Source organism: Ammodytes marinus, assembly GCF_949987685.1.
Source record: "Ammodytes marinus genome assembly, chromosome: 15".
Classification (NCBI taxonomy): domain Eukaryota; kingdom Metazoa; phylum Chordata; class Actinopteri; order Uranoscopiformes; family Ammodytidae; genus Ammodytes; species Ammodytes marinus.
The window spans coordinates 15,557,347-15,583,092 of NC_137219.1; the positions used below are offsets into that span (position 1 = coordinate 15,557,347).

Consider the following 25,746-nt stretch of genomic DNA (forward strand, 5'->3'; position numbering starts at 1 on the left):
TGAGTGTTTGGAGAATAACTGCATCCAAAATAAAGTTTTAAAGGAAAAAGCAGACAGGAGGCTCAGGGTTAACAAAACTGATCTTGAGGGTGCGCAGGGAGGCAGCCAGCTGCTGTGATCCGCTAACTTCTGCTACCGTTCAGCCTCTCCCCAGTCACTTAAAACATGCACAATAGCGACATCTAGCGGGCATCCGGTTAAACGTCGGGTACAAATTTTCCACTTCTTTCTCAGAGTGCGGCCGTATACAGCCAGCCTAGATAGGCTATTATTATTATTGACTGTAGCCGACCACTGCAGTGGGACTCCTACTTGATTAAGGATGAGGGAGTTGTGGGAAAGATGCGGTTTGTTTATAAAATGGCAAACTCTGACTCTGATTGTTTAGATGACATAATTTTCCTACAATGCGGGTCCTCATTTTTTTAACTGACCAAACACTGACTGAGTCAATGATTGGCCCGACCTTTCTTTCACTGCAACTGCATGGTTCAGTGTGGAAGATGACATGTTTTTCTAATGTTAAGAACTATCATAGCCTTATCCTATAGATATTCCTTCAGCTCAAATATCTTTGTCTCCACCTTATTTGTTCAGTAGCCTAGTATTCGGTTTATGGCGACTCCTGGGTTTTTAATCCAGTGGGGATTGGGGAACACTGTCTGATAGCCTAAACAACTGCACGAGAAAACATATGATAGGATTTTTAGTGGCATTTATAACGAACATCATTATCCCAATACTAAGCAGCACCAATATAGTGGATTTGTCATGAATGCTGGCTGTGTATCCGTAGGCTATTTTGTTTGTTTGTTTATTCACATCCTGACGCGACTTCAAAGTGAGCAACCTTTCCATCTGATTGGCGTTACCATGGAGAAGGTTGCTACGTGACGCTTGTTGATATCCAGGATGACGCTACCCTGATGGGAGCCGAGGAGAAAAATGGACGATAACTTTCAGCTCGGAGACGCTGGAGCGGGGAAAAACGTGAGTGACTCGTTCGAATTATTGCTGAGAAAGCAGTAGAGAATAAGGAGCAGCTCTCACGTTAGTTAATATGCGGTGTAAATGGAGGAGGATGCGTTTTGTAACGGTGCTGCAAGGCTTTTGCTAGCAACTTAGCTATAGAGCTAATGTAAACTTCATTAGAAGCAGCTCAGTGAATGAGTTAGGTATCAAACCTGCCTGTGACCAGCGGAAAGGCGTTCCCATTTCCCGCTTCTAAGCCACGGCAACAGTATAGGTTGTCTTTAAATATACTAGCTAGCGTTAACTAAATGGTTAGCCCTGCTAGCCAACATTTCCCGACATGCTCAGCTCAATGTTTATCTTTGCCAACTGAATGGACTCATGGGCTTTCTTTCCATACTGAGACCTGTGTCGACCTCTGTAATTACTTCATCAAAACGTCCATATTCTGGTGTAGCCTACTGCCTACCTATTCTGCAATTCAATTACTATCACAGCTTTTCTCTATAAAATGCTGCAGCTAGTTAGTTGGCGGGTGTTAAGGGAGAGGGGTAGGCTACATTGCCCAAGCTGTTTGTCTTTGTTACATTAGCAATGATAACTAAACCATACCGTTTTGAAATATAGATAGATAGATAGATAGATAGATAGATAGATAGATAGATAGATAGATAGATAGATAGATAGATAGATAGATAGATAGATAGACACGGGACAGGAAAATACATTTTATGATGGTCCTGCTGTGTTAAATATCGGAATATTTAGTGGCATCATCAAGTGGTCAAAGTTCTAGATTGCAACCCCCTTGGTAATCCTTCCTTTTTGAATAATTACAGAAGTACAGTGGCCTTTAAGGACAATAAGCTAGTTACTAAAGATGGCATCATCCATCACTGCCTCAATTCTTTCCAGAATATCAAATGATATAAATATGTATTTAGTTATTTATTCTACGACTTCTTTTTCGTCTTCCGTTCCTTTTTAAAAAGGGTGTATTAAAGGTGCAGTGTGTAATATGACATCAACAAGTGGTACAATTCTAGATCACAGCAGTTTGTCTCCCGTTCAGAGAAGCAACAGAAATTCTTCAAGAACATTCCAACTGGTAGTTCTGATGGACACAGTGTGGCCAACTGTTCCCTTCTGTGCTTGACGTTCCAACTATGACGCTTCCAAAATGGCGGCGCCCAGGCCGTGGTCCATGGTATGGAGAAATATGGAGATATGAGACCCTTTCTAAGGGAAAAATATATATAAAAAAAAAATTCTTCAGCTATTATGCACTAAATTAAACATACTTATGGATATTATAATTATTTTCTACCAAGTCTGCTATGAAAAAATAAAACAAAATTCTACACACTGCAGGTTTAACTTGGATAGGGAAGTGACAAATATTGATGGATACAAGATTCTGAAAGCGTCTTTGAGTGACCTCCAAAAAAGCGCTATATAAATCCTATCAATTATTATTAAAAGAAGCATTGTGTATTCTAAAGAGAAGTATATTTTTGTATGAGAACACTACTTAAAGGGTAACTGCACCCCCTGTTTGAGCTACTGCACGATTTTGAAAAATGCTTTCAGACCATGGATTCTGAATTCCGTTTGAGAACCATTGTTTTTAACACATTCCGAGATCGGACGTCTGACATTCGGGAGGGGAGGGGGGAGGAGGAAGGTGCGCGCGGCGTCTGAAGCTAGTTAGCAAAATCTAAATGGAAAGTGACACAGAATCAACCGGCACCGGCGGCACGTATGAGGAGGTGGAGGACTTTTCCCCTCCTGAATCCCCTCAGGGGGAATTTTATTTAGCTGAGGGTGGTCCTGAGCCCTACCAATTCGAGCCGATGGCTCCTCCAGCCCCAGTGGCGGCATCTGATATGGAGGTAACGGCTCAGGACAGGATGGGCGCCGTCTCCGATTGGTAACGTAGCTAGCGTTAGTGAGCTGTACTTCTACGTAGCACATACGTTAACTTGAGCAAAAATCAAGAGCGAAACCCTAAATAATTTCTGTCCCGACATAGGTGTTCGTGCGGGAAGTGCGTCTGTCTGTCCCCAATTGAGAATGTTTGTTGTCGGGAGGTGGAAAAGGTAACTGCCTCTGTATACAACCAAGCACATCATACTTGTTTCAAAACCACTTTCCATGAACACCCAGCCTAAGGAACGTCTATCAGTAGTAAACTTACTTCCCCCACTACGTATAGTCATTGTATCATAGTATTGATGAAATATTATTCTACAATGTCATAATTATTATTGATTATATTTCTTATTTAAACACTAATGTTCATAAACTTCATATTATATAGGCCTAAATCTTTCTGAAGATAATGGACAGCAACACACACCTCCGTCAAAGCCTAGTGGTCAGACAGCAGTGTTTTTAGAGGGAGACTCCTCAGGCTTCACTGTAATAAGGATCGTACCAACAGCAATAACCATCTACAATGACTCCCTTCAGATAGTCTAGCCTTTTCATTACTGAAACTGAAACATTACAACACACCTTTCCCTTTGGGATGAATTAAGTCATTATCTGTCTCTAAATATAAATATAACTAACTGATTATATCACCAACAGCCCGAGCCCCCTAACTACAGTACATAATACTTGCCATCTGGGTAAAGGCTTGTCAAATGAGTTATACGACTATTTACACTATTGGTGTAAAATGTCACACTTTAAAAAGTGAAAATGAATTATTAGTCACACTTACAAGTTCTGATATTCTTCTAATTTATATTAAATTAAATTACAATAAAATTGAATATTTTTTTTGCGATCAAATTTGTATAAAAAAAACAGGCAAAAGTGCGATATATTTTGTGGTTAAATAATAATATACAGAAAAACACATTTCCACTACATACACACCTGCGAATACAGATACTAAAAAAACTATAAAATAGACATTAGAATGAGGACATCTAGGGAAATGTCCCAACGGTTACAAGCAACCAGCGAGCGTAAACAACAAAATAGTACATCCCTCACATGTGAAAACAGTTGAATTGAATTACTCTTTATTTTTTTGTGTTTGAGAACCATTGATTTTAAAACATTCCGATACCATTTTCCTGTATTGATAAAGGTTCAACGGCGATGCGATCAGACTGGGGTGGGTTGCATCACAGCCCACCCTGGCTTTGAACCGGTGGCCCTTAACCCCCATGTCCTCCAGGCTGTTTATGGGACATATTTACAGCTGTTTGGGGAATTCGAAGAGCCTTTCCTTAACAGGTCAGTTGTAGGAATAATTAACAGGATGATTAATTTTAGCCTCGATATAAAAAAATTGTACTTTGTCAGATGGCCAAAGCTCTATAGTAAATTCACATATACCTTTACCTCTCGTCCAGTTGCTACAGGCACCTAGCGTACCGCAACATTGTGAGATGGTGCTGGGGGTACCTGGGCCAGCACGTCCGGGTCGTGCTACCTTCGTGCGCGGTGACAAGAGTGCGAGAGGAGTTTCCGGAGGATGGAAGCTATCGTGGCTTCCTTCCTCCGCTTGATTTTTAAAATAAAAAACTAAAGTCCAGCAGCTTTCTTTCATCTGATTGTATTAATCAAAAGTTACAGAACAAAGAATAGAACACATGTAAGTCAATATCTGATTACGTCAACATATTTACATTTTACATCGAATGTTGATTTCCCAAGTCAATAAGCTAAAACATGATCATAATTCATCCCTCATATAATTCTGTCTAGTTATAAAATCACTTGAATATACTGTACACACACTAAAATTGTGTGGTGTTGACTGTGACAGTGGCTGAAATGGGTCTGAGGATGTTTCCAGTGTTCAATGTATTGAGAGCGGTGACACTTATCAAGCTTTTGCGGTCCATGTGAAGAAGGCAAGATGTGATGATGGTGATACCCTCATATTGGCCTAGGCGTTGTAACTTTCCTCAAGTGTCCTGAACAAAAGATGACAAGTCATAGCAGTGGCAGAATAGATTTAGAATGACTTGTCTTGGTTAAAAGCCCAATCACCGCGTCAAGGTGCAAGCCACGAGTGGGAACACTTAAGACGGGACAAACATCAAAAAAGTAAAAGCACAAGACAAAAAAGGGACAATACGACATATAGAACACTGGATAACCTGTGAAAACAATGAAAACTATGTTTATAAAAGGTTTAAAACTTTGTATTGAACTGTTGACATATAACCAAACTCTTAGGTAAACATCACTAATATCAACTTACCATTTTACCATTAATTTATATATTTACAATAATATTTACTTACCATTTTACCATTAATTTATATATTTACAATAATATTTACTTACCATTTTACAATAATATCAACTTACCTTTTTACCATTAATTTATATTTTTACAATAATATTTACTTACCTTTTCCTATCCTGTCCTATCATATGGCTACCACAGCCAAAACAGCATAGCCACCTTCAACAGACCCATGCTCCGTTTATGCAAGCTCTAGGTAGTGACAATGCCGATTCTACCTATCCTATTACAAGGCTACCACAGCCAAAACAGCATAGCCACCTTCAACAGACCCATGCTCCGTTTATGCAAGCTCTAGGTAGTGACAATGCCGATTCTACCTATCCTATTACAAGGCTACCACAGCCAAAACAGCATAGCCACCTTCAACAGACCCATGCTCCGTTTATGCAAGCTCTAGGTAGTGACAATGCCGATTCTACCTATCCTATCCTACTACAAGGCTACCACATCCCAAACATGGTGACCCTCTCTCTGTAATCAACCTCTCCGCCACCAGTGTCATATTTACTTACCATTTTACAATAATATCAACTTACCTTTTTACCATTAATTTATATTTTTACAATAATATTTACTTACCTGTTTACAATAATATTTACTTACCTGTTTACAATAATATTTACTTACCTGTTTACAATAATATTTACTTACCTGTTTACAATAATATTTACTTACCTTTTTACAATAATGTTAACTTACCTATCCTGTCCTATCATATGGCTACCACAGCCAAAACAGCATAGCCACCTTCAACAGACCCATGCTCCGTTTATGCAAGCTCTAGGTAGTGACAATGCCGATTCTACCTATCCTACTACAAGGCTACCACAGCCAAAACAGCATAGCCACCTTCAACAGACCCATGCTCCGTTTATGCAAGCTCTAGGTAGTGACAATGCCGATTCTACCTATCCTATACTATCCTACTACATGACTATCACATCCCAAACACGGTGACCCTCTCTCTGTTATCAACCTCTCCGGCACCAGTGTCAGCCGCTCTTGCTGACTCCTTCTTCTAAAGCACGTCCTCCCTCCTACTTCTTCAATTTGGAAGCATGAAACGTGACTGATGTCTCTCAACTGCTTCCCCTTTGTCCGGTCTGTCAAACTGGGCACAAAGGCTCTCTGGCACCGGTATTTGCTCCAGTTGTTGCTGATAAGCATCAGGCTGTCCCACAACATGCTCAAATAAAAGATCCAGGAGGTTGTCGACGTAACCTGCAGTAATTCAATATAATTTAATTATTTCAGCATGTCAAATCACAGATCTTTAAAAAATATATATTTATAAAAACTCACCACACATAGCACTGTCCTTTAGCGGACGGACAGTGTAATCCCCATGCTTGTACTTGGGATACAAGATGGCATACCGCAGCGTTCCCTCTTTGGTACGTGCATGCAGGCGTTCACTGTTGTTGTTGTAATGCATCGCCGACAACTGGAGCCTTAAAAGAAAAACAAGTCTGTATATTATACTCGCATTGATTTATAACTTTGAAAAAGTAAAAATGTAACATTCAAAAATACCTGCACAACATTCCCAAGAAGGAGAAGGCCACCCTTTTTGGGGCAAACTTGAGAATGAGGCTGTGGAATGCCTCAATTGTTGAAGTCTGGTACGTACAACTTATCTTCTCCATGTCCTTGATAAGCCTCGGGTTCAGGAGTAAAGCCACCAGCCTCTCACATGCAGGTGTACCTGAAAAAAGTTGTCAGTGTTGTGACGTTGTATATGATCTGTATATTGAGATTGTATATATATACACACACACACACATACTTGGTAGTAGCCACTGCCTGGCTTGGTCACCGACAAGTGGCTGGTGCATGCAGTGAGGGAAGATGTCAGTGTCGTGGCTGTGTATATCCTGGATGTGATTTGCCACAGACTTCCATTTGGCCACAGTCTCCTCCCCTGAGGATGATGTGGACCCAGACCAGTACAGGTGGTTGACCACACTCTTTTTCCATGCGCTAACCTCACCGCACATCCTCACCTTTGCCAAGGCATCAATTTTCTTCCCTAATCCTTAAGACATGATGAAATCAGATGTTATCAAGTTACATTAAAGCAAACATATGAGCAACTATCTTTTTTTGATTGTTTCAATGTAAATAAATTGTACAACAGTTACCTTTTCCGATGTGCCATGGATCAAACCGGTGATCAATGTGAGGTCTGGTCTCTCGCAACAGCTTCTGCACTCCTGTATGTCTATCGGTGACTATCGATGTGATTACCACCCCCTTGCCCTCAAGGAATTTGAGGCTGCGTTCAAAACCTTCCTTTTCCATCCGCAGGCTGTTTCCGACCTCATTGCTCTGTATTAAAAATGTGTACGTTTATTCATACAGAAAAAAAAACATTTAGTTACAAAAATAATTAACTTTTATGAAAATAATATTGGCATACCTGCACTAATTGGATGTCCAGGATTTTGTTGGACTTAAGGTCCATCATAGAATAACTGCCCATCTTAGCACAAAATCCTACATTTGAAATATAAGAATGAATGTTATGTTTCTTCCTGCTGTTCATTGACATATTTTTCAACAAAATTCCCAGTAACATAATAAAATAAATATTTACCTGGGGTGTCTGCTCTCATGTCACCACCTAGAATCACCTCCCCACTGCCAACAGCCTGTTGGATCAGCGCAGCCTGCTCTTGATTCCACTGCCAGTTGATGGTTGGAAGGAGGAGGTTTCTCTGGTGCTTATGATATGTAGACTGACCAATGCCTTGGAGATGGAATGCCTTCATAAACTAAAGAGATGATAAAATAATGTGTAGATTACAGCAACTTTGTAATTATATCAGTGATATTCAAAATCTTTGTTGTTGTTACATTATTTTTGTAGGTGCTAGAAGGAACCAGCTATTTTTAAAATGGATATGATTTTCGATGCAGTGTGTAAGACGTAAGCAATGTGTTGTGCATTATCATTTAGATGAATAATAATACACCACCTTCCAGAGATTTTTTTTTGGTTAGTGACCAACATTCTGAGTCATTATTCTGATTATATTCATGAACTAAATTATGAGTAATGGAGTAATGTCTTGTGAACATACAAATCACTCACCTCTGAGACCTTAAGGAAAGAGGATCCTGTAAACAGCACAGCTGCAGCAAGCTGAAGGTTTCCAGCTGGGATCCTGTTCACTGAGGGCTGGCTATCCCACTGCAGTGAATGCTCACAATGAGGGCACCTCTGGTCCACATGCAGCAGGGAACCAACAGTCCGTGTGCTGAGGACACAACTACGTGTGCACACAGGACACCGCTTGAAAAGCTTCATAAGATTTTCCTCATAGACTATGAACTTTTTCATCTTATGAGACTCAGTCTCCATTGAGGTCCTGTGAAGGATAAGTAATAGATAACATAAGTGTTTATATAAAATCAATCCAATCCGACACAATAATTGTGCCATTATTCTTAAATTAAACATGGCAATGCTTTACACCTCTATATTTGTTTCTTATCTATTATGCCATAAAACAGTAATACCTTTCACCCTCAAAAGTGCTGTCAGGATGAAAGCTTAGGTCATCTGATTCTGCACACACTTCATCATGCCTGGGCCTTTTCACTGGGGTTGATGTTGCCAGTGGTGCATCCAGAGAAGTGGTTTCACAAGCAACACTTGTCATTTTACATTTTGACTGAGTGGCTGTTAGAGGAAACATACGAAAATCATACCTTTTAACACAATGTTCTGTAACTTTAAAAAAAAAATGCTGAGGGATATTTATAGACAACACAGGTTGTCAGACTCAATTATTGACATATAGTACAAACGGTACCATACAGCATAGATTTCAACCAACATAACTAAAGCTATTCACATCACTTTAATCGCCCAGGAGATTTGACAGGTAGTGACCCATAAACAAGTACTTTGCAACAGAGAAAATAAGCAATAAATAGCAGCTTGTTAGATACTCACCCTTGCTTCTCCTTGCGGGCTTCACGTTAGCTTGTACAGCTGTATGTTGAAGAGCCACAGGACATGTTTGACACGCTACGTCCTTCATTACAGGGACGCTCTCAGTCTGACAAGACACCTCAGTAAAAACACGGGTCTGGAAAAACGAAAACCAGCAGATGTCATATTAAGATGGTTGGATATTTAGCCACCGTGATTTCAGTTTGTCTGAGAAAATATTATAGTTATATGTTGACGTTAGCTACCGAACGATTAAAGTTTGAGTGCATAATATTTTGGAGGGAAAAGTTATGACAACGTTAATCCGGGAAAAGGAATAGTGAATGCACACATATAGGTATTTTAGTTAGCCGGAAGATAAACGTTAGCTAACGTTACAGGGTATAATGCAGCTATACACACTCACCTGGGTAGTAGGACAGGGCCGGTTAGGGACCGCAGTTGAAGAAAGGCGGAGTTTGTGGACCGATATAAATCCCAACTCAACCTGCCTGCTGTTGGAATACGACTCCGGCGAAAAATGCAGATTACAGATAAACATTGCAGCGGTGTTGCTACTGAGGGGCAGTCCCGATGCCCCCAACCATTGCCGAGCCTTGGCAGGGTCCGACGGAAAAGCATGAAGCCCGGACGTGCTTTGACAGCCGTCAAAAGAGCATCGCTTGACCATAGCGGCAAAAAAATCTAAGCTAGCTAAGCTAAATATTGACAGAAAAATAGCCTACAAAAAAATATCGAATATAGAATACCTTTACCTTAGTAACAATACCTTACAACAAAAAAATTCTGAATTGTTGGCGGGCGACTCTGGTGTAGGAGATGTAGGCTAGATGTGGCTCGTCCGTCTCGTCTCAATCGTACTAAACTTTCGGAAAGAGCGCGGCTTCTCGACGGCGCCTGGCGGGACAGCACTGAAGTGTAGTGCCCACCTCTGATTGGCTGGCGTCAATCAGACGTGATGACGTACATGGGGTCAAAAAAGTCCCATGTACGTCATTTTTCGAACCCGAAGGAAAAAGTTATTTTCAAATCTTAGTAAAGTTCTAAAATGATTTACAATACAAAACATTTCTTAAATTGCCGATATTTAACATATTGCAATTTTTTTCAATATTAACACCAGCATATATGTGTTCCTTCACAACATAGTGATTTAATTCAGCTTCTATCTCAAAAAACAAGTAAAAGGGTGCAGTTACACTTTAACAATATTAACATGACCATTCTAAAATGTATTGTCTTGTCCAGTCGATATCTATCTATCTATCTATCTATCTATCTATCTATCTATCTATCTATCTATCTATCTATCTATCTATCTATCTATCTATCTATCTATCTATCTATCTATCTATCTATCTATCTATCTATCTATCTATCTATCTATCTATCTATCTATCTATCTATCTATCTATCTATCTATCTATCTATCTATCTATCTATCTATCTATCTATCTATCTATCTAACCCACCACATAGGCAAACACTTACTGCAAAAGTAAATTCAGATTTGTCAGTTGGGTATGAGGTACCTCAATACTCCAACTTATTACATGATGAGTTAACAGCACTTATTACTTACTAATGACCGAGAATGTGTCCTTATGATGATGCTTATGATTTATTTTCAGAAAAAATATTTTACCAATGTTGCATAAAAGTCTGCACCCTGTTTGAAAGTGGAGTGATATCATTCAGTAGAGACTAGAGAGTTGTTGCTCCATTCTGAAGATGATGAGATTTTGTTTAATTAGGCTATTGTCATATGCAAAAAAAAAAAAAATTGCAACATTTGCACTGTGTGACAAAATAACTAAGTAAAAGCATACTAAGCACCAATCCTGGTTGGTTAATGCAAGTGCAGGAACCCGATCCACTATATTTTGAAGTCCTTCCAGACAACATTTGGTTGGCTCATTAGATGGCACAGTTAAAGCAATGCGAAACCACAAAAGGCTTTGGTTGCCATTCAAAGTGCCAGCTTCTGGCTTATGAAATCAAAATCTGTTTTCCGTTTTTAAAATGATCCACTTTTCCCAGGTTGCAAAGTCTGGACGAAGAGCTCGCCTTACTGCAGACCAATCATCGTTTGAAGATTCTCGGTACGCAAGGAAGTCCTCGGCGTCAGCTGCAATGGGAGAAGTACGTGATCATGTGATAATAGACAGTTTGTTGCGTGTTTGTAATTTACCCTCACAATAAGCTTTATCGATATGCATTTTGGTTTTTGTCTCTCATACATGAATCACAGGATGAAGACGAGGTAGGTAGCATGACAAAAGCAGTGACTTTGCATGACTTCTGCTGCTAATGCTCCAGACATACACTTTATACCCTCTTAAGCAGTTTTAGTTTCACAAACACTGACCTGTTATGGGAGTTACCAGAAAAAGCTGGTTAGATTCGATATCCAGGCCTGTAGAGATTTATTGCGCGCGCATTGCCGCACACACAGTAACACCATCTTGACACACATGGTATAAAGTTTTAATGGAGTGCTCATTTATGCAGAGCCGTTTGAGTTGCTATTTTCCTACTTCAGAAGGTTTTAAAGCATAGACAGCCAGTGTTCCAAAAAGCTGCTCCTCATTTATTGTCCTGCATTGGATCTGATGTGCTGGCATGAAATGTTTTGAAGTGTTACTTCATGCAGGCTCAAAAGCCCTTGTAAACTTCAGAGTCACAAAGCATTGTAATTATTCTCTTATAAATTGTCTAATTTAAAAACAAGCCGATTACATCACTGAAGTCCCCATAACTCTACCAATTTTTCATTATTAATCCTCTCCATATAATGCCTAGTTTGATGAATTACTCTTAAATCTTAACAGAAATGTTGTCGTGAAGTTTTTCTTAGTGATCCCTTCCTCATAAAAAAATGTTGTAGATAATGCTGCCAGATTTAGACTGAGTATAGGGACAAAATATACGAGCAAAGTCGAATTAATAGTGACGTTTGAAACACAACAAATCGTTTCACTTCACTATCGTTGGCATTCATGGAATCAGCCACGTCTCCTGGATTGGCAAACTGTAAACCGGCCAACATTCCCAAAGCAAAGAATTCCAGCGATGCTATTGCTTTAGGCTAATCTTCCCAAATTAGGCCAACATCCCTAATGTATGAACCAGTATTCTCGCGCCCTCTCTGACCTGCTGTGCACATGTAATACATTTTTCCAGAGTGTCGTGCGACTGGGCTGGGTTTATTTGCAGTCTTCGTTTATCAACCCTGGCCTCTTCTGCCTAAAATACCCAACTGATTGGTCGCATTCCTGACATCTTTTAAAACAAAGACTCATTTGCTTTTATGGGCTCGTAGGGTTTGGTGACCACACAAGTGCCTTGCCCTAGAGAGCACCGGGGGCTCCTGAATTAGAAACCACAAGGACTAAGCTAATTGTCTTAACAGCCATAACTATTTTACTACAACTGCAAGGTTCATATTTGGTCATGATGAATAGGGGGCAGATTTGTTTAGTTTCTCAGGACACTTGTGGTTATCTCCATTTTTGTAGAGTGAGGTCACTGTCAGTGGATGAATTTGACACACTTGACCACATTATCTTGTCTCCAATGAAGATTATTTCAATCAAAACAAAACACATTAGTGGGATTTCATGTCTTTGAGATGTTACTTAAAGTGACTCAGTTGTCATTATGGTAATCCTTTTTGTTCTTAACAAAGAGATGGATACTAATTACACAAAGTTGAAGGAGCTTGTTCAGCCTCAGCTCTCTCGATTAATGGTAATATAGAGCGGAGCAGAGTGGCTCCCCCTCCCTCTGCCCCGCTTAATGGTGACATTCAGATTTTTAAATGGCTTTGGTGAAGGAACCAGCCATGAAAGATTATTTCCTCTTTCATCATAAACGAAAGAAATTCTTCACAAGCACTTTGTCCTCTGCAGACCCAATTTAGTAATGAGAAATGTTGTGCCTTTTTTTTTACCCCCCCTAATTCATTTGTCTAGTGCCCACCCTTGTGTGCTCTGAGGAATTCATTCATTCAAGTGCTAGTCTCAGGGTCCCGGTCTCAGGATCGAGATGCATACTCAGTTAACTATTTTCAGAATCAAAGAATGAGAGGGAGAGGGTAATTTTTTTCCCGTGAATCTATTATAGGGTCAGACTTACAGGCCCGTGGCAGTTCCCACACTCTGCCCCATATACTCTGGCGCTGGAAAGTGGAAAGTATTGAAATCTATAAAAAACAAAACAATGCTGTACATATAGATCACTCTTTCTGGTGACTTGCAACTTACTTAATAACTGGATTATATATGAGTTTTGGTTTAAGTGGCCCACACCCCTAAATCAGGACGATTCAATTTATTATTATTATTATTATTATTTGCCTTTTGGGGTAAAAGTCTATTTTCGGGATCACCTTTATCTGATCTGGATCTTAGATAATCCTGATAACAGGTTTTACCAGGTCTCTTGCTCATGGATTTTCTACCTTTTATAAAGTACTCAATACAGCCAATTATTAAATAGGTATTTTTGTAACAAATATGCCATTTAATATGATGAAACTTAAAGCTTTATCTTACACAAACATGATGTTTTGTGCTTGACTGACCAAGATTAGAGCCTAGAAACAATAAGAATGCTTTCATATATTCTTTATTTTTCTTTTATGTGAGTGAGTAAACATTCACTGAAGCTGTTCTCTCTTCTTGTAGGGCCCTCCTACCAAACCGGCCCGGCGGCAGGGCGGCTGGGCGGAAGAAAGCTCTGGGTCTGGTTCTGCCAAGTACGTATAGCTTCACCTTTTCCTGTGGCTACACTGAAGGCGGAGAGTGCGAGCCATGGTCTTGGGTTATATGTTATTAATGAACTCTCATGCCGTTGAATGAGCTTATTTATCAGTGCATATTTGGCACTCGGGCTGTGAATCAACAAGGTTAGAGGGAGCCTGTCTGAGCAGGCAACTCTCCATTCGTCTTCATCTGTGAGCAAGGCGGTAATTGACATGGTTAATGCATCAGCCACAGGAGGGCACTGTTAGTCAGCTAGTCACTTCATCACAGGGGTTCAAGCCACTTCATCACCCCTTACCACTGCAGTCTGCTCTTTACACGAGGAGAGCAACATGGAGAATTCATGAAATATTGGGAACAGATGGAAGGTGTTTGCCCAAAGCTTTCTTCTACAACTAACACATCTAAATCTAAAAACTGTACATGGCTGAATCAACACAAGGTTTTTTTTTTTTAAATTGTACTGTTGAACTACTTCTCTTGTGTCCTCCTACACCTGCTTCTCTTCTTCAGTCTCGGTGGAGGTGGGCGCATGGGAGATGTAGTGATGTGAACAGACTGTGTCAATTGTGCTTATTTGCGTAGTTTACTGCACCGTTAGTGCAAGCAGGGAAAACAGCAAACTCAATAGATCGTTCCCTTCTCACAGAAGGTCAGCGTGTCGCTTCTCTGCTTTTGCGTAACCCAGCTTTGATTCCCAGTCTCAAAGCGATTGAAATACAGGAGGTGTAAAAGGGGTTTTGCACGCGCATTGATCCTCTCTGAAACAAAGTAAGTAATGGTCCCCCCTGGAACCGGCAAGGACTTTTCCCTTCAATGTCACCCCTCATGCTCAATCACCGCCGCCCTCCTCCCACTAATCCCAGCGCAGAAATCCCGGGATTTGTCGATCTATCACTTCTAATTGACACTAAATGATCTGTCAGTTTATTGATGAACCTTTGAAACCAGGTTGTCACAATATATTTTATCCCTAACAACTTTTTCCAGACAGTTTTACCTTGTCTATCGCTTTGCCTTACATGAGTCTTAATCAAGGGGCCTGTAATGTGTCTTAAGTGTCGCCACCCCCCAACCCCCAACCCCCAGGCAGGACACAGTCCAAGGGCAGGCAGGTAGGCTCCCTCAGCTCCTCGCTGCCCTCGCTGGTTGGACTCCAGTAGCTTCAAGGGTGTGGTCTACATTCAGACAACATGGATATGACTGACAAAACAAGTATACATTTTTAGCTGATAACTGCTCAGCATATTGCGTTTTATGTATTTTTTTTCCTCCCCTTGGAAAGATACATGATTAATTAATAAGGTCTCACTTTTCTCCAATACACATAACAAATACATCATAACTGATGACGTGTTGGGTTTAGTATTGCAGATGCCCCTGTCTACTTAAGGGGAAACTACAAGAGGCTTGATATCCGGATGTTTGAGCAAGCCACATTTTCTTTCAGTTGTTTGCCTGAACTGAGACGTTGGGTGCTAGGATTGTCAAGTCAGTTTTATCATTATAAGCCACAGTCACAAATGATTTGTTTAAAAGTATTGATTCATTTATTATCAATTAATATCTGTATTTTGGTCATTATGAAAGGATAGATGTGACGGCAAGGAAAATATTGTTGTAACACTGGATGTATTACAGTAAAGACCATTAGGGGGCACTACTCAACCAGGAGAATTAGCAAGACTGTTTTGCTTCATGAAAAAAGATAAAAATGTATTATGCTCATTTTTAAGGCTGAAAATCAAAACATACTCTGTTTTCCTATCCCTTTCTTATATTATATGATTATGGTTAATTCTTAGGTTTTATCTGTGGTGTCAGGTGTGATTCATCCCTTTCTGAAAACAGACAGCGAATGCTAAAAATAGTCTTTTGAGGCAGAGAAGTGTTCAAATAAAACACAGTAGTTTAGTGTCCAGCATGCTCTCTTCAAGCAGAACTCTGTAAATGTAGGGAAGACTGAAAATAGTGGCACGATTCAGCAGGGGTCGAGGCTGAGAAAACAGAGAGGAGAGGTGAAGACACAACTATCTGATATAGCAGAATAATTACTATCATTAGGTACAGATGAGGATGTATCAATCAACATACCTATAAGGACACTTATAAATGCCAGGAATAAAAGAAAATGCACATGTACTGTGTATAATTATTGAGTTATTGTGTAACGGATTTCAAGAACATGTGTTGTTTCATTTGTCTGTATTTTTCTTCTGCTTTACAGAACATCAAGAAGACCTGCAGCTGAAGATCTGGAAGAGTAAGTTCACCCTGCCACCACATCCATTATGTTTCATTGTTCTCTTGCAGTTTCTCATTTAATTAATTTTCTCATAAAATTTTGCGCTTCTGGGTGAAAATGGGTCAGTTTAAACATTTGTTCCCTTTGCAGTAACGTGGAAATAGCGCTGTACTTTGAGATTGTCCTTGGTTGCAGCTAATCCTCGCCTTCTAAGAACAATCACTTAACATGATTAAAAAAAACAGCGTGACTGAGTTGTCATCACTTTTATTGCTGTTTTCGAGCCAAGTTTTCCTGTTATTCTAGTCCCCCCTCACCCCTCCCTCCCATCATTCTGTGACTAGAATAGACATCATGAGGAGAGGCAGGTAGAGGACGCAGTTGTCTGTGTTTGGAACCCGGTGCCCAAGTAGCTGTAGTGAGACAGAGGCTTTGTTGTTACCATGCAGAACATCCCCTATCTTGTGCTTCCTTCACAACTGTCTTGTCTTAGTAATACTTATTCAGACTGCTTCTCCAAATATCGTAGAGGTGATCTTGTCTGAGGCTGCCAGGTTGACCACCCAGGCAGTACAACAGTGTCTCATGACACCTTCAGAGCCTTTTGGCAGAGGCTACTTTTCAGAAGTCCAGTCAGACTATAGAAAGACCAGACAAAAAAACAGGCCGATCATCAGGGCATAGTAACCCGCCACCTCACTCACGCATTTTGAAACCATAGAAATAATTCATACTCTCGCACTTCCTGTTTCTACAGCCGCCGCCTACGACCACAGACCCCCCAGGGATCAGATGATGAAGGAGGTAAGAGCACCCTCCTATCCCCTCACTCTGTGTCTCCTTGCGGGCAAAGAGTAGCCCTCCAGTGCCTCCTTCCTGGCACATTCATCCTATGGAAGTGGAGCAGATAAGCAGGCAGTCAGATCATCGCCTTTCACTGACGCTCACACCATATTTCTCCTTGAATTCAGGCTGGATCCACGTGTTAGAGCTTTGCCTGTGACCCCCGTGTGACACCATATTAGCATGGCCCTTTTGATGAAAATGACAAGCGAATATGCTCATTAATTAAGGTTGAATCTATAGTTCATGGATAATAGTGTGGCAGGAATTAAGTGTTCCCCCTTCACAACCCAGAGAAACACAGTTAGTCACAAACACACAGAAAATGCACACACACACATATTGTCAAGCAGGTACTGTTGAATACAGATCTAGTCATAACTGAGTCACCCGAGGGCCCGCCCCGACTCTACACACCAAAAACAAAGTCAGGTCTAAGGGAGGGGAAATTTCAGTTAAACCCTGCCTAGAATAATCGTTCTATTTTGTGGCGCAAGGCTGGAGAAGGAATATGGTCCAATTGCCTTTGTGAAGATAGGCTGGCAGCAGTTGACAACACTGAACGACTTCTATACATTTGTACCTCAGGTAATATTGAGTAATGCTATCTATGAACCAAAAAACAATGCCATATTGATCAAACCCTCCTATCTGCAGACAGCTGATCATTACTCTGTTTGAAAAAATATCATTTTGCAATAAATACAAATAATGATTGGAATAGGAATAGAAAATCTAACTCAAAACAAAACTACAAATATGTGATAAATTACAAACATGAGTTTGAAAAAATTGTGTTTTTTCCCCCCTAATATTTGACTATTCAGTCATTCATTTTCTCATGAGAACTGTGAATTATTATAGAGAGCCCGTCACAATTATAATATGGACATGTAAACAATAATATTTAATTATCAATCCACCCCAAATGTTAATGTTGCAAAATGTTCCACAATACATTTTCTTTGCATTTTGGAGTACTTGCTAGTGCATTTTGTTGAAATTAGGACAATTATGATTCTATAAATTATGGTATTATTTAACTTTTAAATTAAATTCAAATTTCATTATAATTCACAATGAATTTCAGGGTTTAATGAACTATAGCACACACACACACACACACACACACACACACACACACACACACACACACACACACACACACACACACACACACACACACACACACACACACACACACACACACACACACATATTGTCACTGTCTGGTGTGCGCTGGCTCATATAACCAGTTGAATGGAAAGTCCAGAGGTTTGGTTCTCCTGCAGTTAATGCCGCCGGAAAGATTATTACTCTGTGGAGGGAGACCTCTTAATACAGAGCCGGAGGCAGGGGCAATGGAAATTACAGTGCTGAGGGTTAGTGAGATAGCCCCTGCGATCTTGATTATGTCCCCTACCCCTTATCCCTTATGTCCACTGGCTACAAGCACAGAGAGAAAAACAGAGAGAGAGAAAAACAGAGAGAGAGAGAAACAGAGAGAGAGAGAAGGCTTGCCCAGTCCCCTGCTTCCATCTTGCCTCCTCCTGCTGGTCACTTTAAAAAAGCACCAGTAAGACAGACACAACTCATCTGTTTCATGTCTCACTGTCTTACTCTTAGCCGGTGGTGTGTTGAATATTGTCCCACAAGCCTTTTAAATGGACTCTGTTCCAAGGTGATAATTTGACCGGACCCCTGCAGAGATTACAGGAGCCCAAGTGATGTGGAGAGGCGTGCTGTTCCTTTTCTCCCAAAGTCGCTGACTGGTGTGTGCCTGCCGGGAGTATGTGTACATTCACAGCAAATTATCCCCTTTTGATATTTACATGCCTCAGCGAAGAAGCCGGACCCGGCCGTGTAATAAGGTACGCGTGGCCTCCTCGCTGCCAGACAAAAGCCACCTTGATACATGTCCAGCCGGGGGAAGGCAGTGAGCGTGGTTAATGCGTGCCACGATGAGGAGAGTAGACTGGTCCCTGCTGATGGAACTGCCTTTTGCATCAGAAGAAAACACTGGCTTGTTTGCAGCTGCTTTGATGCCCTGCTTGACCTCCGGTAATGGGTTGAATTTGAAGCTCATTTGAAAATGTTGTTCCTTTTTTCACTTAATAATAGACTTTGCATATAGACAACATATGCCTGTGTGCTTCACATTGAACTCTGGTGGAGTGTGTTAATAGTGCATTACTGGCTGAAAAAAAAAAAAAAGTGCGCGCGGACAGATACACAACCCAGGAAGCTGTTTGCAAAGAGCCGGACGGCAAGGCTTTTTGATGTCATTGCACTAAGACCATTAAATTTGATTGGGGGTCCAGGGGGGACGGATTCTGCTGAACGCGGTGCTTTGTAAATGAGAGGACAAAGTGTCACTGGGGCCTCATGAATATGAAATACCCACGCCTGCATTTATTTGGATATCAGAAACACAGATGAATCTTGTCAGCGCCTAAACGAGCGTGGCATTTTTAATTTGGTTTAATTAAAAAAGAGAAAGAAATAAGTTATCATTTGAGCTTTTGTTATCTACTTAAAGTTAACTTCTGTTAATCTCTGACAAATGAGTTAGCATGGTGTTTTTCATCTCTGGTTTATTTTCAGGAGTTATTTTGAAGGAATGGTGACATAGATGCCGAGATATTTCCTCACATCAGATTCAGACTTCCATCTCCTCACCTCTATTTAGCGCCACTATTGACTTTCCCCTCAGGGTGCAGAACTGTGGTTAGAGATTACTGACAACCCTCTTCATGCAGTCCAGCTCTGGCTTTTACTCTCAGTATATGTCTGTCTGTGTGTGTGTCTGTCTGTCTGTCTCTCTCACTGTCAACACACAGCTGTAGAGCTAATAAGGATGTGCAGCCCCCCCCCCCCTCTCCATAAAAAAAAAAAAAAAACATTTGTAAGGAAATCCACATCACACCCAAAGTTAACACATTTTCAATGAGGGCATGTGGAAAGCCAGAAAGGTTTCTGGTAGTTGTCTATAAACGTTTATATACAAAAAAGAAGAAGACATTTTTTCATTTATTCTTCATTGATTGGTATGCCACACATTCTTCTTTAGGTATACATTCTATACATAACCTTGTGTTGATACAATAAATGCATCACACAATAAGGTACTGATTTATACAAACAAACGTCCATCCAAAAAATGCTGTGAAGTTTGCCCTGTCCTTCTTGGGAGTAGAGCCATCCTCTGTCCTGTTGCGTTTTGCCAATTAAAGTGGGTTCCCACTGTTTGAGCAGCGGGTTGGCGGCTCCTGGCACTGCAGCCCCTGCCAGGCCGCACGGTGACTTCCGACCCCACACAGATGGGCCTGCAAGCAAATACTCTTGCACATGGCTGGATGCCGCCCCAGTCGGAGTGGCAGAGTGGACATGGAGGTCGGCCTATCGGTCCACTACAGGTCCTGGGGGTGGGCGGCGCTGACAGGGCCCAAATGCTCAGGTAGCAGGGGGTGCTTTCTGGGGAGCCCCTGGCTAGTGCCCCTCTCACAGCAGGGAGAGTTACCGCCTCGTCCTCCTGAATATTCATGTCCGCATGGCTACTGTGACAGGGCAGCTCTTATGAGGATGTAGCTAGAGAGAGGGAGGGGAGGAGGTGCTACACATACATGGTCTCACACACACACACACACACACACACACACACACACACACACACACACACACACACACACACACACACACACACACACACACACTGGGGATTACTGATGTACTGTATTTAAAAAAAAAATCTTTAATTTGGCTACCAATCATATATTCTCAATTTTGACAAAAAAAAAGCATGTTGTTTGTCGGTATTCAGATATTCCAGTGATTCCAGACCTCGATGAAGTGCAGGAAGAAGATCTCACCATGCAAATTGCAGCTCCACCGAGGTACAGAAGTGAATGCCTTCACACTCACACTCTCACACACACACACACACACACACACACACACACACACACACACACACACACACACACACACACACACACACACACACACACACACACACACACACACACACACACACACACACACACTCACACACACAGAAACCCAGTTTGGCCCTAAACACGTGTATGCCAGTTAACCTCTGTCCGTGCGCTGGACACTAGATCAGTAGCTTGCACTGGTGACTTTGATAGTTACCTGTCCTCCACTCGTGCCATTGCAGAGTGTCTTGCTTTATCGGGCTGAAATGGAGAAATAACAGTTGGGTGTGATTTATGCAATTCTGTAACTAGGGTCCCAGCTAACCGGGCCCTTTGATTTACAGGGCAGTGAGAGACACGCCGACATGTGTCGAATATGTAGCAAGGCTATGACAGCGGTGGAGGTTATTAGGCTGGGGCTTGCTCTCTGTGCGAGATAATATCCACATTGAACTCATTGCGGGGGCAATGTAGCGTGTAATGTGCAGTAAGTAGGACTGGCATGCACTGCTAGGCCCCGGCCACTTTGAGAGCCCCCCCCCCACTTAATTCCAACCCACAGATAAGCAGCTGGGTTTCAATTTGAAGCGTTTACCACTTGGCAACCATCTCCTGCTCTCTGTGGTCTTTGCTTGAAGTCTTGGAGCTTCATTGTGCAAAAACTTCAAACTTCTTCAAAAGCAATTCTCAGTCTTGGTTTTTATTCATTGTGAAAGCACCGCACTCACTCAGGCTACTGGCTACTGTTTCTCTGTGATGTATTGTCTTGATTGAAATACTTGTCTGTTATTGTATCAAGTGCCTTTTCTAACTTTCTGTCACCCTGTTAGCATCCAGGTGAACCGAGTAATGACCTACAGAGATCTGGACAATGATCTAAAGTACTACTCTGCATTCCAGACCTTAGTAAGTCAAGGACATTTATTTTTATATCTCTTTGATATTCACACCTCTCCCGTCGTCCGTGGTTCATTTAATTTTGCAACCAACATAACGTGTATTTGTGCAAGCTAAGTGAATTTTACTGTGATCTGTCTCTAGGATGGTGAAATCGACTTGAAGCTCCTCACCAAGGTTTTAGCGCCAGAGCTGGAGGTGAAAGAGGTGAGTGAGTTTTTAGTAAATATAGCTTGTGAGCTCCCAGCAAAGGCCTGTCCAGCTGTTTCTGGAGCACCCGGGGAGGTTGCCACTCTGTCTCCCAGGTAATCAAGATTTATGATGTGTACATTAACACCCTCTGCTCTCCTTCCCCATCCTTTTCTCTTTGCTCCCTCTGTTCCCAATGCTCTCTTTCTTCGTACTAATTCTTCTTTGTGTCTCTCTTGCTCTGCAGGATGATGTGAGCTGGGACTGGGATCATCTGTTTACAGAGGTGTCCTCAGAGCTGCTGATGGAATGGGATCAAGGAGAGAGTGAGGAGCAGGCTGCGTTGCCTGTAACATGAGGAGGAGGTTTGGACTGGGACTTTACATGGCTCCAGTGGGAACTGGGTGAATGTCCTTTACACATAAGGGCCAGTGACTTTGGTTATAGTAACTTTAATTGCTCTTTGTTGTCCAAAATTTATATTTTGTGAAGTGTATATACTTTGTTTTCTTGTATTTTATAAATAAAGTCCACTGCTGTGAACACTGCAGTGTTGTTTTTGTAATTTCAGCCTATTTTGTTTGTTAGTTTTTAACTAAAACAGCCAAAAGGCAAATTGATTTGCTTTGAAAAGCACCTCTGAAAAAGCTGTCACAGATAAAAATGCCCTCCCTGTACTACTGCCACCATTATCAACACCCTCTTACAAGTCCAAGGTTGATAATCAGCTAAGCTGAAATCCAGTTGATTGTCTTTAAATTAACATTCCTCATTAAAGCCTACAACCTTATTGTTATTGACTGTGCCATTGACTTTATCTTCCAGGTCTTTGATAGGAGCAACCCTTTCTTCACTATTATCTCAAAAGCATTGAACAGAGTTCCTATTGACACCTGGGGGATTAGCATACATTATACCTTTTACTGGATAAAGAGGAATGGATCTAAGTCTGGAACAAGACAGCAGCTGGTGTCAGGTGTGTGCGCTCTCAATTCTTCACAACAATGTGATAAAAACTGAATATGGCGCCGACAAAACAGGCCACGGGACAGGATATATTTCCAGTACTGAATTTAAATCGACATTGGCTGTGACACATTTGCACAGAAGTTGATATAATTTATGAAATGCGTTGTATACCTTGGCCTCAGCACCTGCCGGTCGCATGTATCAGCATTCAGTTTGGTCTTTGGTTCATGTGTGTGAATATAAATGCAGGCCTCCAAAGTCAGGCCAGGTCTATTAGGGAAACAGCTGTAACATTTACAGATTGTGATTAGGTTTATTTCTGAGGCAGAAAGCAGTCTCATGACATTTCCTGATGCACAGCAAAGTCCTCAAGGACAAATAATCTATGCATCTAACAGCTCAATCACCGCCCATCACAAATAGATCCAGTTTTTTTTATTTATTTGGTGGGCCTTGAATCAACTTCATCAAGTATAAAACCATCAGGACGAAGCTATCACATGGGATGTTTGTGCTCAGAATATTTGAGCTCAGGCCTCCAACGCACTGAGTGATCTCTGTTTGTCTCTCTATCAGACATTACAAACGCACACTTTTTTTTTTACCGCCTCCGCAATTGGCTTATTTAGCCAGACTTAATGAATTCTGCCCATATGCCCTGAGCAGCTGCTATGTTGCCCCTTCCTCCCGCCCCCGCCGAGCTGCGAAGTGCCCATCCATGTAGAGACAACCTCTAGCTGTCTCTCTGGAGAAGCCTAAGCCTGCCACTCCTCTGCTGGCAGTGGGCCTGTGCTGTCTGAGAGGTGGACTTGCTGATGGGACCGAGGACTCAGATTAGGGCCCCGGTGATCACGGGTTGCAGCCGGCCTCAGATGATTGGCCCGAGCACCAGAGGATCAGAGAGGGGATTAGAGAAAGAGAGAGAGAGAGAGATCCAGAGACACTGTTTGGCATGTACTCGCATCCAGCTACTCAAAGTGACCTCTCTCTCTACCTCCTCGTACTGCCGCGCTCTCCTCCTTCCTTCTCTCAGTGTATACTCTATATCCTGATGCTGCAAGCGAGGCTCAGAATGACCTCTCACTGTCTGGGTGCAGTGAATTCAATCACGTCAAAACGGCTACAATAAAGACACAGTGAAGAAGACAGTTGTGTTCGCAGAGAGCTTTTTGGGAGCTTTCAGACGAACATGGTGTCACTGGGAGGTGAAGTTGAGTCTGGGGGCCCACACTGATGCTGCGTATATCAGATCAGACGATACAGGCCTCACATGGGTTTGAGGTGTAATTTGTTTTTCCCTGACATTTTTCTATTAAAGTAATGGAGCCACTACTGCTGTAAAAACCCACATTGCCCAAATGCGTGCGTCTGTAATCTGATATTTCACTGGAAATGTTCCACTAATGGCGCAATGTTTGAAAAGCTTTGATTTGATGGGACACATGCAGCACCAAAAGTTTATGTAGGAAAATAAGTTTTCTCGTGTGAGTCTACAGTATATGTTTAAATTTTTTTTTAAAGAGGCAGTTTGTTATTGAAGACCCACTGTAAAACCTCGAGGGCAGTAAGAACCAGCTGTGCAGAGGGTGTTCTCAGGCGGCTGAGTTTAAATAGGTTTATTTATCCATTTTTTTATGGGGTCCCTTGGTAGATATTACTTTTCATTTTGTGGCAAAGAAAAACAAACGCAAGGAAGTATTACAATTTTAATGAAAAAAAGAGACAGACTAAGGCCCCATTAATGTAATGTTTTTTCCTGCTCCTCGTCGACAGGCTTGTCTTAATGTATTTTGATATTGGGCGCTAATTGGACGGATAGAGTAGAGAAAATATGCTTAGAGCTCTAGCTAATATGCACTGGTGTTGACAGAAGTTTATACATCTTATCTGGTCTCAATATCTGCCTTCCATATGGCCCAAAAGCAATATGCCGAGGTGTAATTAAAGAAAATGGGGAGATGTGGAGATAGCTGGGGCACGGTGCCGGGGCCCCGTAGACACAGAGTGAGGGGTGAGGACAGACACGCTAAAGCTCAAGAAATATTAGGACCAGTTCATTCCACCAGGGGCCGCGTGCCTGTCACGGGCTCCCCGTCGCTGACCCGGCCATCACTGCATCAGTCAGGTGCGATGAACCAGCCATGAGAGGATTATTATCATTTTAAAAAGACATCCCCCCTTTTTATGCCGGGCTGGGATCACATATTTTTACATTAGTTTGTAACATAACTATCTCAACTATAACCACTAAATCAACCATATTCAAATGGCTCTCGTGTCGTGCCCTTTGAAACCGGACTCAAAAAAGCAGCCGCTGTATTGATTTGCCACAAAGAGTCCATGATACTTCATGTTTAAAGGAGAAATCCTCACCACACAACTAAGGCAGTCAGATCAATTTCTTTTTTTGATCAAAAGGGGATTTGCTTTTGAAATAGCTAGATTAAACAAATGCTTTATTTTCCATTAGATATACTGCACCTTCAAAAGAAATACTGCAGGGGGTTGTGGAAAGAGAAGAGGGAGAGACCCCACAAAAGAGACAATGAGCTAGTTCTTTTTTTCAACACCTGAAGTTTGACGAGTTGAAATGTATTTTCAGTTTTGTCAGTGCAGTTTTTTCCCTGTCTCTTCTTTAGTTAATATTCTATCGCTCCAAGTTAATTTTTGTTTACCCCAGGTGGGCTCGG

At 41.4% G+C, this 25,746-nt stretch overlaps 1 protein-coding gene across 1 annotated transcript; it reads left to right on the plus strand.

The window, feature by feature from the left end:
* The first annotated feature begins 916 nt into the window (after positions 1-916).
* ift43 (intraflagellar transport 43 homolog (Chlamydomonas)) lies at positions 917-22,554 on the plus strand. Its single transcript, XM_080043012.1, has 9 exons — positions 917-990; positions 11,253-11,354; positions 13,901-13,971; positions 16,206-16,241; positions 16,981-17,027; positions 20,887-20,959; positions 21,832-21,907; positions 22,043-22,105; positions 22,335-22,554. The coding sequence occupies exons 1-9, from the start codon at positions 946-948 to the stop codon at positions 22,443-22,445; spliced, it is 624 nt and encodes a 207-aa protein (XP_079899138.1). The 5' UTR covers positions 917-945; the 3' UTR covers positions 22,446-22,554.
* The last annotated feature ends 3,192 nt before the right edge of the window (positions 22,555-25,746 follow it).

Excerpts from the sequence above, each read along its gene's own strand:
- ift43 (XM_080043012.1), top strand. The coding sequence starts at position 946 with ATGGACGATAACTTTCAGCTCGGAGACGCTGGAGCGGGGAAAAAC. Across the intron at positions 16,242-16,980 it reads GCAGCTGAAGATCTGGAAGA|CCGCCGCCTACGACCACAGA; the intron begins GTAAGTTCACCC and ends CTGTTTCTACAG. Across the intron at positions 22,106-22,334 it reads CAGAGCTGGAGGTGAAAGAG|GATGATGTGAGCTGGGACTG; the intron begins GTGAGTGAGTTT and ends CTTGCTCTGCAG.